The 13,839-nt window shown below is 33.9% G+C and overlaps 1 protein-coding gene across 1 annotated transcript; it reads right to left on the reverse strand.

Moving 5' to 3' along the window:
- Nucleotides 1-5,408: 5,408 nt before the first annotated feature.
- Nucleotides 5,409-13,348, reverse strand: LOC128168076 (replication protein A 32 kDa subunit-A-like). The gene is made up of 8 exons (XM_052834170.1): nt 13,206-13,348; nt 12,470-12,549; nt 12,023-12,127; nt 11,783-11,896; nt 11,027-11,227; nt 6,540-6,644; nt 6,329-6,423; nt 5,409-5,813 (listed from the first exon to the last, which is right to left on the reverse strand). The coding sequence occupies exons 1-8, from the start codon at nt 13,219-13,221 to the stop codon at nt 5,732-5,734; spliced, it is 798 nt and encodes a 265-aa protein (XP_052690130.1). The 5' UTR covers nt 13,222-13,348; the 3' UTR covers nt 5,409-5,731.
- Between the last annotated feature and the right edge of the window lie 491 nt (nt 13,349-13,839).

The following is a 13,839-nucleotide window of genomic DNA, read 5'->3' on the forward strand; positions in this document are numbered from 1 at the left end:
ATAGTCAATCGAAGAATAACCTATATTTTCGTGAAAAAGACTGAGAAAGCAGCTAGCAGGAATATGAATACTTCACATTTACATTTCTTGGGGAAAGGTGTTTTTCTTAAATAATTTTACGTTAGATTAGTTTTCTTCCGCGTATTACATATACATCGATATTCTATAATTCTAAACATTTGTTGTAATGTTGCATTTGCTGATCATGAATGGAACTGTATTTTTGGCGCAATTGTGTAAAGAGTATCTGACTATAGTAATATATCTTGAATAGGTAGTAAACACTGTTCGAATATATTGATGAACAATCCAGGTCATTAATGACAATGTAAGCTACCAGGATGTTTATCTATCTCGGAAGTCGATACAGGAACAGTTGAGAACGTTGCAAAGAAATTACATCAAGGTTATGATAACTTGAACACAATACCCGGACGTTGGACTTGAGCTAATCAAAGTTTATGTTTCAATTCCAATGTATTTAATGAATTTCCAGGATTGTGTCGTAATTTATTGTATAACTTGTTAGTCCCACATGTAAATTAGTAGTATGCATTGTACAATATAAAAAACAATCTACGGCGCTCTTCGAGAGAGTCATTATAGGGTCATTCATACGACCTACTTCTCCCAGTAAATAAACTCTGCCAAATTGTTTTTGGACTTGTTGCATGGTTTACAAAAGTTATGTTCCTGAAAATAAACCGTGCCTTTTTACTTGCTCTGGAAACGATATGCACCAAACTTTAAAAGGTATATTTTAAAAAGAGGAACAGTAAAACATCTATAACATACGGTTTTTCAACCAGGCTGAAGCTAGCAGCCGTCACTAAGCCCGAAGAGGCTAGCAGCCAATAAGGAAAATCATCAAAGTACTGAGAGTATTCGAACAGAAAAACTACATATTACTTTATTATTGGTATACTTTAATTAATATCAAAATGATTAATGCATCAATAACTTGTACGAGAATTATTGATTTGAGTTCTATTAAACACAGTAGCATTTATCTTATCCTGATGAGCTTTACAGCCTCCGAAGTTGTCAATGCTCGTACAATTGCAAATTAATGTAGAACTTGTACAAAAATAGTACAGGTACATGTACATATGTAATTGTAAACAAGATGTAATTATAATCAGGGCGATTATAAAGTCTCCCAAACGAACGAGGCCATCATTGGGAGTAGGGATGACCCAAATGGGTCAAACTTTACAGACAAAAAGATTAAGAAGTTGATTATTTTTATTTCTGAAGTTTCATGATGTTCCCCAGGGGACCTTTAGTACTATATATCAGGTAAACCAACATGACCCAAGGAACAAGAATATATTTGGTTAAGGGGTGGGGATCTTAACCGTTTTCAAGATATTCGAGCACTTCCTGTTTGAGGGGGGTCAGGACTACCCCTGGGACCCATGACCTACATACCATGTGATTCCCCTTAGCACAGGGAACAAGAATATATATGGTTAAGGGGTGGGAATCTTCACCATTTTCAAGATATTCGGGTACTTCCTGTTTTAGGGGGGTCAGGTCCACCCCAAGGGCCCATGACCTACATACCATTTGATGCCCCTTAACACATGGAACAATAATATATCTGGATTAGAGGTGGGGTTCTTAACCGTTTTCAAGATATTTGGGCACTTCCTGTTTGAGGGGGGTCAGGACCATCCCAAGGGCCCATGACCTACATACCATTTGATGCCCCTTAACACATGGAACAAGAATATGTATGGTTTAGGGGTCAGGATTCTAACAGTTTCTGAGATATATGGTCATTTCCAATTCTAATAAACCCTATATATTGCCTGTAACAGTTAATATATGATTTTGAAAACTCTGTATTATTATATTTGTCCGTTTTCAAGTTATAACCGTTTACAATAGAGTCCCATAGGGTTCAGTGTTGGACCCCACGACCTTTTGACCCCCAGAAAAGTGGTTGGCCAACCCCATATGAGAAAAATGCAAGTCTATCCTATCCTAGAGTTTTGTACAATTCTGTTTAGCCATCTCTGAGAAACGCGACGGGCAAGTTCAGAGCGGGAAAGAAGAAGAAGACGAAGAAGAAGAAGAAAAAGAACTGTACAAAAACAATAAGTCTCCAAACTTCGTTTGGGAGACTTAATTAACACATTACTTATGGTGAGCAAATTTAGGAAAATGAAATGGTATTACTTCATAAAAAACTGCTTTAAATTTACAATTTTGCATCATTAAAAGGTGCAACTGCACCATTTAATGACAAAAACTTTTTAACATTAGCAGTTGAAAGAGAAGATACTTGCTTCTTTCATTAAGCTGTGCATTTGTGACACTTAATGATACAAACTTATCATTAAGCGGCGATATATCATTAGCCGTTAGCTGCAGGTATGTAGCTCCCGGTCTGAAAAAATTTGGATGGACGACCTGGGAGCTACAAGGCCTCCCATAGTAAAACATAAGTAATCACAGATTACAAAGCTCAACGAGATGAGGCATCACCTTTATGAGGCATCACCTTTTTGAGACCACCTTTATTATATTATATGAAAATCATAGTTAATGATCTTGAATAGTTATGGATACTGTTTTGACACAATATCGTATAACATATGTTCAAAAATTGTAGGATAATGTATACCGTGTTATAAAATGCTTATCAAAACAATAATATAAATTATATGATATTGCATCCTATGATACTTACAATATATATCATGTAATACTGTAATAAAAACTGATGCAATATGATATTGTAACATATGGTATGACATTGTATTATGTTATACATTACTGAATTTGATCACATAATAAAATATCATTATACATAATTTACATATGATACAACAAAGTATTATATGGTACAATATCACAATATTGTAACATATGATATAATATTGTATAATATAGTATGATATTGTATTGTATGATTTTGTATCATATTTGATATATAATATGATATTGTATCATATGATACAATATAATTTGATACATTATATCATATGATACAAAACCATGTGATATACTAATAAAATTTATAATATAATATAGCATACAATATCGTATCATATTATACAATATTTTATATATTGCAATCTCTTATAATAAAATTTCAAGTAATATAATAATATATAAACCAATATCATATTATACAATATTGTATATGATATGTATATTGCAATATTATATAAAACAATATCATGTGATAAAATAATATATAATGCAAAATTATATTATACAATAATGTATTATTATATACAATACTATACCATACCATATCATGATACAATATCATATCATAATATATAAAGAATTTGATACAATATCATACTGTATCATATAACTGTTTACAATATACACTTGTAATATGATGTAATATTGTATCATATAAACCAATAGTGTATCATATCCTACAATATCATAGGAATCACGTTATATCGTTTAACAACAAAAACAACTGTCAAACAGTTCTGAGTGAGGTAGGAGACTTTTTAGCATCCTTGATAATGGAGATCAGGTTTTGCATCTGAAGCATATATATTATAGTTAAATCAAGCTATTCTATATAAACATGTTACCTGTTCTTAAAAAAAATAAACATCATCCAGCATCCGAAATCTATGGCTCAGAATCAGCATTCAAGCCTGTCAGGTGCATCAGTATCATTTAAGACACACCATCCGTGCATGTTTGGTGGTTAGGACCAGTAATAACTAAGATATAATCAACAGAGGGCACCTGCTCTAAAAACTTAAACCTGAGGTCTAAAAACCTTAACCTCTTGCAGCATCCGAAACATATGGGTCATGTTATCATGAATCATGTTATATCGTTTAACAACAAAAACATCTGTCAAACAGGTCTGAGTGAGGTAGGAGACTTTTTAGCATCCTTGATAATGAAGATCATGCTCTGCATCTGAAGCTACTTCTCCAATTCATGTATCTTATAGTTAAATACACAATGAGAGTTTGAAATAGTCCTATTATCTATTAAACATGTGACCAGCTCTTAAAACCTTAACCTCCTCTAGCGTCCGAAACCTAAGGCTCAGATTCAGCATTCATGCCTGTCAGGTGCATCAGTATCATAAGACCCACCATCCATGCAAGTTTGGTAAAGTTAGGACCAGTAATAAGTAAAATATAATCATCCAAGTCTTTTAAGTCAATAAGTAGGTTCAGATGCATCATCTATGCAAGTTTGGTGAAGATAGGACAAGTGATAACTTGGATACAGGACCTGCAACAAAAACTTAAACCAGGTCCGGACACCGACGGTATAGCATAAGCTCCCCCGACCTCGTCTCAATGAGCTAAAAACTGAAATTTACGGCGCACAAAAAATTGTGCTAGTTTTGGACTGATTAACCTTATTTCCGAAATCATTTTGTGGAGGAAAAAAATTGTCCCATCAAATTTTTCATTCAATTTACTACTGATATTGGTACTTTACTTGCCTTACACATTTTCTTAAACACGCTACTAACCTCAGAAATTGAAGTATGTTAATGTCATTATTACATGTAAACAAACTGCACTTCGCTTTACAGGGCTGGAGATGGTGTTTATAAGAATATCAGAGGCAAGTAAAGTGATGATATCTAAATGTTATATGTTCGTAAATAAGGTTAATTAGTTCAAAACTAGCACAATTTTTGTGCACCGTACATTCCATTTTTATTTTTACTGTGAGGCACTGTATCTCCCAGGTCGTCCATCCGAACTTTTTCAGACCGGAAGCTACAGACCTGCAGCTAATCAACAGTTGGCGAAATCATATGTTACTGCAATAATTTAATGCATTATATACCAGTAGGCATTGCAATTGCAACTCTTAATGATATTCATATCATTAAGAGGCTTTGTATCAATAACGACTGTTAAAATACTTTTATCAAGATTCAAACAAAATTTACTTTGATAAGAACATGTGCATGTGGTATTTAAATCTTAAAATTTCTTTACAATACATGTATATTTTTCATTTTAAAAATCTTAAAGACCAATGGCTTTTAAAAGCATGACTACTTTTTGTACCACACTTTATAATGCATTATAGTTATTTTTATTACGACTTTCTTCTCTTCAAAAACTCCACAATACATGTGTATACGGTACGGTGGTGAATATACAAATGGAAACAAATCCTTTCAAGTAATAAAAAAATCTAATTCATTTCTGCTGAAAGTAGAAAGTTCTCCAAGTTATCAAAACAAGATCATTTGCCAAAAAATGTTGTTACTCAATTTTCTGTTCCCCTTTTTAATAATATGTAAGGTCACTACATGACAATTGTAGCCCATGAAAGATGACACAGATTAGTAGCAGCAGTTTCTTATTCCAACTGTTTCATTTTAACAACCCCCATACCTAAGAAAAAATATGAACAAGCAACACAGAAAAAGCAATAAGATGTGCATTGTCAAAATTTAGTTTTATTTTCTTTTTTTTCTAAATGAAAACAATGGTTTTATCTCTCAACAAGAACTTCCACTACCAGAGTTATAAAAAAACAAAAATAATATTAAATACATGCACACACTAAACAAGACATGTATTACTTTTCTTAGCACATGTACCGGTACTAGTATGTGTTCAAAATGCTATTCCTGTCAGAATAAACTTTTCGTGATTTGAGGTTATATCGCACATAGTTCTTGAGAAATAGGACTAAACCTAGGTTTTTATAATCCTCAAAGTAAATGTCTTCAGTCTGTTACATTGTATAACATTGGGCCTCAACTGTCGGTCGCCTTGTAATGATCCTCGTCTATTGTGGAGTAAATATGCCCCTCACTGCTCAAGAACTCTATTGCCTCTCTGAAATATGATAAAACAAATGTCACCACAAAACAACATTGCCACAAAGGACTTTTCAGCAGTCCTCAGATTACTGAAAAAAACTTTCATTATACACTATCATGTGAATTGCTGAATCCCTTTGCTCTTTGCTTTTCCTTCTTTCTCTCTTTTTTTAAATTATACAAGGGGTGCCAAATTTCAGACTATGACATTGCATTTTAGATAGAAGAAAATTTTATCACACGTGACTATTTAATACAGAAAGGAACTGAAAATGAATTAATTTCCTGTAATCTATGTAAAAAAAACATGTGATATTTTGTTTTACCTTTTTATATAAACAAACCTAACTTGTCATGTATAGGCTGTTTTATAATACTTTCATATTAAAAGTGGGGTAGTTGGTAAAAATAAAATGTTACAAACCATTTCATGCATTCCCTACTTTGTGTTATTCTAACTCAAAATGAAGAAGAAATGGCTTCACATATCCTCGTTATACAGCAATTTCTTGATAAATGAGCCTTACTAACCTGACTGATCTCTCTGGGACTCCTCGTAACTGCTTACAGACATTTTCAATGCTAGCACCTTCCTCCGTTACATTGCTTTGGATGATTGAGTGGACCTTAAACATAAACCAATCACATCTTGAACTTTTCCCTAACATTAACACTTACAATAATTTACACATTACCTAGAATTGAGGGGTTCAATGTACTGAACGTTGAGTTGTGCACTGACCTGGTTTTGGACCTGGTTGAGTCCACTAATCATCCCACTGTCCTGGTTATTATAAATGTTGTCACCCATCGTGGAACTATTCATGGGAGCTCCAGAGGACATGCCCTATGTACAACCATAAACAAATATTATTAAACTTCATGGAAATATTTCATTAAAAACAAGAGGCCCAGGGGCCACATCGCTCACCTGAGCAACAATTGCCTTAATTCTGATCAAATTAGCATTACAGTATCAAACTATCTTGACAACTAAGTACATTAGATCTTGATAAAAAAAAAAATTGAAAATCTGCCAATTTTTATCCACCTCTTTCTTTTGGTAAATACCAAGCCCCTTTTGTTGTTGTACCTGTAAGAAGATTTTTCTCTATTCCTTTATACACCCCCCCCCCATTTTGAGGCCCCACTTATCTCTAGGGTATCATGGTTTCATCAAACTTATATCTGCATAACCTGTGCTTTCACACTAAGTACTGAGTTTTGGACCGAAAACTATCCCAGAATATTTTTAAAGATTTTCTCTATATATTCCTATGTAAAAATTCAAACCGCCATCACGGCCCCACCCTACCACTAGGGACTGTGATTTTGAATTTACACTCCCCGAGGATGCCTCTACACAAGCTAAAGCTTTTCTGGCCAAATGGTCTTTAAAAAGAAGATTTTTAAAGATTTTCTCTATATATTTCTATGTAAAAATTCAAACCGCCATCACGGCCCCACCCTACCACTAGGGACTGTGATTTTGAATTTACACTCCCCGAGGATGCCTCTACACAAGCTAAAGCTTTTCTGGCCAAATGGTCTTTAAAAAGAAGATTTTTAAAGATTTTCTCTATATATTCCTATGTAAAAATTCATACCCCACTGTGGCCTCACCATAGCACTGGACTATTATTTTAACAAACTTGAATCTATACGATTTGGAAATGCTCTCACTCAGATTTGGGCTTTCCTGGCCTAATAGTTTTGAGAAGAAGATTTTTTAGAGATTTATCTTCTATGTATAAAAATGTATCCCCCATTGGGGCCCCACCCTACCCCCAGGGACCATGATTTGAACAAACTTGAATCTACATTATCTGAGGATGGTTACCCGCCAATTTGAGCTTTCTTGGTCAATAGTTTTTGAGAAGAAGATTTTTAAAGATTTTCTATATATATTCCAATGTAAAACTTGATCCCCCATTGTGGCCCCACCCTACCCCAGGGACCATAATTTGAACAAACTTAAATCTACACTATCTGAGGATGCTTTCATTTAAATTTGAGCTTTCCTGGCCTAATAGCTTTTGAGAAGAAGATTTTTAATATATATTCCTATGTTAAACTTGATCCCCCCATTGTGGCCCCACCCTACCCCCAGGGACTATAATTTGAACAAACTTGAATCTACACTATCTGAGGATGCTTCCATTTTAATTTGATCTTTTCTGGCCTAATTGTTTTTGAGAAGAAGATTTTTATAGATTTTCTCTATATATTCCTATGTAAAATTTGATCCCCCAATTTTGGCCCCACCCTACCCCCGGGGACCATGATTTGAACAAGCTTGAATCTACACTACCTGAAGATGATTCCATTATAATTTGAGCTTTTCTGGCCTAATAGTTTTTTAGAAGAAGATTTTTAAAGATTTTCTCTATATATTCCTTTGTAAAAATTCATCCCCCTTTTGTGGCCCCACCCTACCCCGAGGGACCATGATTTGAACAAACTTGAATCTACACTATCTGAGGATGATTCCACTCAAATTTGAGCTTTCCTGGCCTAGTAGTTTTTGAGAAGAAGATTTTTAAAGATTTTCTCTATATATTCCTATGTAAAACGTAAAACATCCTACACTATGATTTGAACAAACTTGAATCTACACTACCTGAAGATGATTCGATTGAAATTGAGCTTTTCTGGCTTAATAGTTTTCGAGAAGAAGATTTTTAAAGATTTTCTCTATATAATCCTTTGTAAAACTTGATCCCCCAATTGTGGCCCCCCCCCCTACCCCCGGGGACCATGATTTGGACAGATTTGAATCTACACTCCCTGTGAATGCTCCCATTTTAATTTGAGCTTTCTGGCCAAATAGTTTTTGAGAAGAAGATTTTTAAAGATTTTCTCTATATATTCCTACGTAAAACTTGATCCCCTTCTTGTGGCCCCTCCCTTCCTCCGGGGACCATAATTTGAACAAACTTGAATCTACACTACCTGATGATGCTTCCACACAAGTTTTAGCTTTTCAGGCCAAATAGTTTTTGAGAAGAAGATTTTTGAAAAATACCAACAAATTTTCAATAATTCTCAATTATCTCCCCTTTAAAGAGGGCGTGGCCCTTCATTTGAAAAAACTTGAATCCCCTTCACCTAGTGGTGCTTCGTGCCAAATTTGGTTGAAATCTGCCCAGTGGTTCTTGAGAAGAAGATGAAAATGTGAAAAGTTAACAACGACAACGACAACGACGACAACGACAGACAACGGACAAATTGTGATCAGAAAAGTTCACTTGAGCCTTTGGCTCAGGTGAGCTAAAAATACATGTGGATAATAAAATATGCATTATATTCATAGAGTTTTACAAAACTTGGCTACAATGATCTGTTCATTAATTCTGGTACAATGTGAAACAATGTCATTTATTGTACATTTCATATAACAAGCAATCGTACGTGTACATGCATGCCTTAAAAGTGGAACATCATATCTAATCTATTTAATCTTCAGTATGGGTAATAGGCATTAACTAGTTGATTGGAAAGAATGTCCTTTTCCTAGAACATGTAATCAGACTTATTATCAAAACCGATTTGGTTTGACTTTTCCTATAGCGTCACGATCATTTCTGTCAGCTACGTCATGCATAAATTATACACGCCGCCGTTGTGAAAACTATGATTGGTTGAGTTAGGCGGAGTTATCAGTACATGCTTATGCAATGCCAGAGCTGAAGGATTTCTCAGAACAGTTCATTTCCCCCCAATATTATTCATTCAAAATCGACTATCCCCTATGTTTAAATTCTGTGCAAAACTCTCTCTCTCTCTCTCTCTTTCTCTCTCTGTAAACGGGCGTTAAACCATAGCCTCAACTCAAGTTACGGTCCAGAGTACGGCGTTATAAAAAATATAATATTTAGAAGTTGCATGTGCTAAGCGTTCAATTCATGTAAATACCGTAAATGTGTAATATGCACGTGTATTACCTACTAACTTGCCAGTCTAAGTGATAGATATGAATTCCTCGATTTCTGCACCTTTCGATCGGCAATCGACAGTCAATAAAAGAATTGAACGATGGTGTGAAAGAACGAGACGGAAGTGGAGAGTGCAAGGGGGTTTGTACATATGCGTCTTCATTAGACAAGTGTCCGATTCGTTTCTCTTCTGTTGCCCTATCACTTTCGGTGTAATATATATATACCAAAATATCCACAAACCATTTACTGCAGATTTCTTTATTTTACCTGTCTCTGAACCGCCGATCACCAGCTCCATACATGAACAATGGTTTGTTTACATACATAAAAAATACAGTTCTTGATCCGCCTTCCGAGTACGGAAGAAGGTTGTTTAATAGGAGAAAGTTTGGGGCAAGTAAAATACAATTATTAACAGTAGTAAACTAATTGAAGAATTATTATTTTTTTCAAAAATAGCGTTATTTTTATATGCGGCAAATTGCTGTGAAGTTTTTTTGTACATGTAAGTATTGTATGCACTGTAGCTTTATATTTTCTAACCCAAAATTTATACATAGAGCTACAGCTATATATGTTATGTACCGTATGTATTGTTTTATTACAAGAGTACACTTTCGAAAAATAGCCCAATTTCGACAGTCACGAGTACCCATGTGAATTTTTCATTCTCAGATATGTTGTTGTTCTGTCCGTGCATAATTTAGTCTTAGTTAACCAGCAGCCAATCAGCGGTAAGCTGAATCCACCAATAAAAAAATTGTGGTTAAGGTGCGGGTATTGTTTATGTATGACGTAGCTGAAAGAGTTGAACGCGACGCGATCGGTAAAGTCAAACCAAATCGGTTTTAGTAATAGTAGTTTTGAAAAATAATTCAGAAGTCTTAAAGTGTCAGTAATAAGGGGTTACATTAATGATTCTAATGTTATTCCATACAAAAATTTAAGTAAATTTGAACTGAGTTTAAATGCAAGTTGTATTTCTTGAAAAAAAACCCATTAAATTTCCAATAATTTTGAAACAACTTTACATATTAAGTTTAGCTGTATAGGACAGTAGAATTTTATACTCAACATTTGAATAAAAACTTACACTTGGTCAATATTGCATTTACAGTAGTAAAGGTAAGCTAAGAATGCAAGTAGTTTGAGAAAAACTTAGAGTTCAGTCATAATTTTTAAAGAACAATTTTAGTACATATGTAATAAAATTGGCAGTTGTCAGAATAGAGAATTTAACTTGATTAGCCCCCCCCCCCCCCCAAAAATGAAGAAAACAAAAAAGACATACACTGGCTGCATGTTTGGATAGAGCTAAATGGCTGTGAGTGACTTCCAGCATGTGGTAAGTAACTTCATTCATATCCATGACTGGCACCATCTTAAATGCAGTCACGTTCCTCTTCCCTCCAAATGACCGCACTGTCCCGTACACTCTGACATAGGTATTCTCTCTCAATGCTGCTATTCTCTCTGGTTCTGGTACACTCTCCTGAAGTCAAATGTAGATGGCGTAAACAAAAATGATTCCCAGTAAATTCATGTGTTAACTAGTATTTTTATCTTTAAGACTTTCACAATGGCTAAAATGATTCAAAATTTCAATTTTTTTTTTATAATATGCCATAATATGCCATTCTAGCAACTGGTTCTAAAAGACATTAACATGTGTATTTGTTGTGCTGTTCCACCCTAGACGAGGGGTGGGGTTGTTCAGTCCACCAATCTATTTGCTCTGACAAGGGCTTTCTTCGCAACCCCAAAATGACACTCATTTTATGAAATTGAAAATTCACATATTTTTTTCCACCAATATTGCTGCCTAGTTCTCTACCCCAAGTTAACATTATATATATAAACTATGATAAATTACTTATGCAATAGGAAATAAACCTGACCATGCTTTAATGTATCTAATTCTTATGCATGTTACATGAGTATTATCAATTTTAGAATACCATCTTATTACAACAATATACACAATACATGTATCAAAGTAGAGCTATGTTACTTAAATGATGAAAAATAATAAATATCAATTGCTTACATCATTGTCAACAAATTGTTTTACTTCTAGAGGTGGTCCTGTCATATCGTCTACTTCATAGTCTATCCTTGTTGGGGATTCCTTTACAGCAATGATGAGTCCAACAATTGTTATCTGCAACAAGGAAGAAAAATCATTCTTACATAATATCCAATAACTTCATTAAGTAGGCACTATGCAATTCATTTTTCAGCTTCAAAGGGTGTTAGGATAAATTTATTTTACTAATTATCTTTATACCTGTGACAATTCAATTTCTCCTGAGTAAAACTTGTCGTCATTTTGAGTAGCACTAAGTATCTCAGCAGTTGTGCAAGGAAGAACATTTTGTGCTCGGTTTCGACTCTGTAAAGATGACACGTTTCAATTTAATATAATCCTTTCACACACTTCTTAATTTTTATTAAGTTTGCATTTGAGGTTTAAATTGCTATTGAAATGCATACAATTTCAACAGACCTCCTTAATTAAATCCTTATAGTAAGTTACATATAATTTTTTTTTAATCACATAAATAGAATGCTTTTTCAATACAACTGAACAAAAATACAATGAAAAAATGAAACATTGCTAAAAGTACGATTTTAATGACCGTGGATTGAAGAATGTACATTAATGTTCCTACATTTCATTTCCAAGCGAAACTAAAAAGAATCTCAATGGCAACAACACAATATGGATTTTAACCTTTCTGTCTCCCTGAGTTCCCTGTGGTGTTCCAAATCCTCCTGGTGATGAAAACCCACCCTGACCCTGGTCCTGATAACCTTGGAAGGAACAGTAACATTATGATATTCAATGTCATTCAAAAATCGTGTTTGCCAAGAGCCAAGAACATAAATTGATAAAATAGGTATGGGGGTTCTTTCATCCCCACAACACCTGAGGACCTAATGTGGTATGGGACACCTGTCAATATCAATGTGAATCAAAGTATATTATAACCAAAATACTTATACCAGTTTAGAATTTTCAAATTTTACAGTATTTGACCAATAAAAAAGTTTAAATTTTTGGAAAGGTAAAAATTGTAAAAGCCCATACGGGATTCTACCTCATAACTATCAGATTCGTAGTATACGCTCCAACCCATTGCAGCTGTTACAGTAGGTAACATTTACAATTTTGTGAAAGAATCATTTATAGAAGTATACTTGATTTTTATTATTTTTATTTCGTTAGAAAGTACATCATGTTATAGAGGTGTCTCATACCACCCTAAGTCATATTTAAACCAAGAAGATAAGAAAATCATTATTATCAACCATTCACATATTAAAATATTCGATATTAACTAAACATGATTGAAAATGTAAATAATAATGTATGAACCGAGGCACTTCGGGTTTTGTAAACAAATCTAAAAATGTCAGCAAATCGTCTCTGTAAGCAAGTAATGTTTTATATAAATTGAGTTTCATACCTCCTTGATTCCACATTTCTTTGATGTCTAAAAATATATACTCGTATTATAAGTTAATTGATAATATTTTGCGTTCTATTGACTCTTTTCTTGAAGATGGCGCGAAACGCAAATCTGTGTAAATTATAAACCCAACTCGTTGACGTTCCGGTATGTGAATATCAAAGTGCTGAGAGTACTGAAAGTCGTGCTATATCGATAAGTACATGCTTTGTAGAATAAGACTGACGACTTCACAACATAAACTCATGCTTTCGGTTGATACTTAAAATTAATAAATTACTTCTTCACTTCTTGATGTATATTCGTGCACAACAGTTATCATTGAAAGTACTGTAGTTTGTTTACATTGAATTGCAGGTGCACCGTGTCTACGCCCGAAATGTATAGATCTAATCTTTCATTCATAACATGAAAGAAAGACACCCCCTTCTCTCTTGGATTAAATCAAAAATATATTTTGTTAAAGTTTTGCTCTGTGTGTGTCTATTTTAAGAACAGTGGAAGTTTCTGCATCAATAATTGACGCTTTTTGGTTTTCTTTAGCTGGTGTGCTATGTCGGCAAATATTTATAAATAAAGTAATAGCAATAATGCTAAATATTAATTGTGAAAAAGCACATAAATGTTTGGC

Source organism: Crassostrea angulata, chromosome 10 (assembly GCF_025612915.1).
Source record: "Crassostrea angulata isolate pt1a10 chromosome 10, ASM2561291v2, whole genome shotgun sequence".
Classification (NCBI taxonomy): Eukaryota; Metazoa; Mollusca; class Bivalvia; order Ostreida; family Ostreidae; genus Magallana; species Magallana angulata.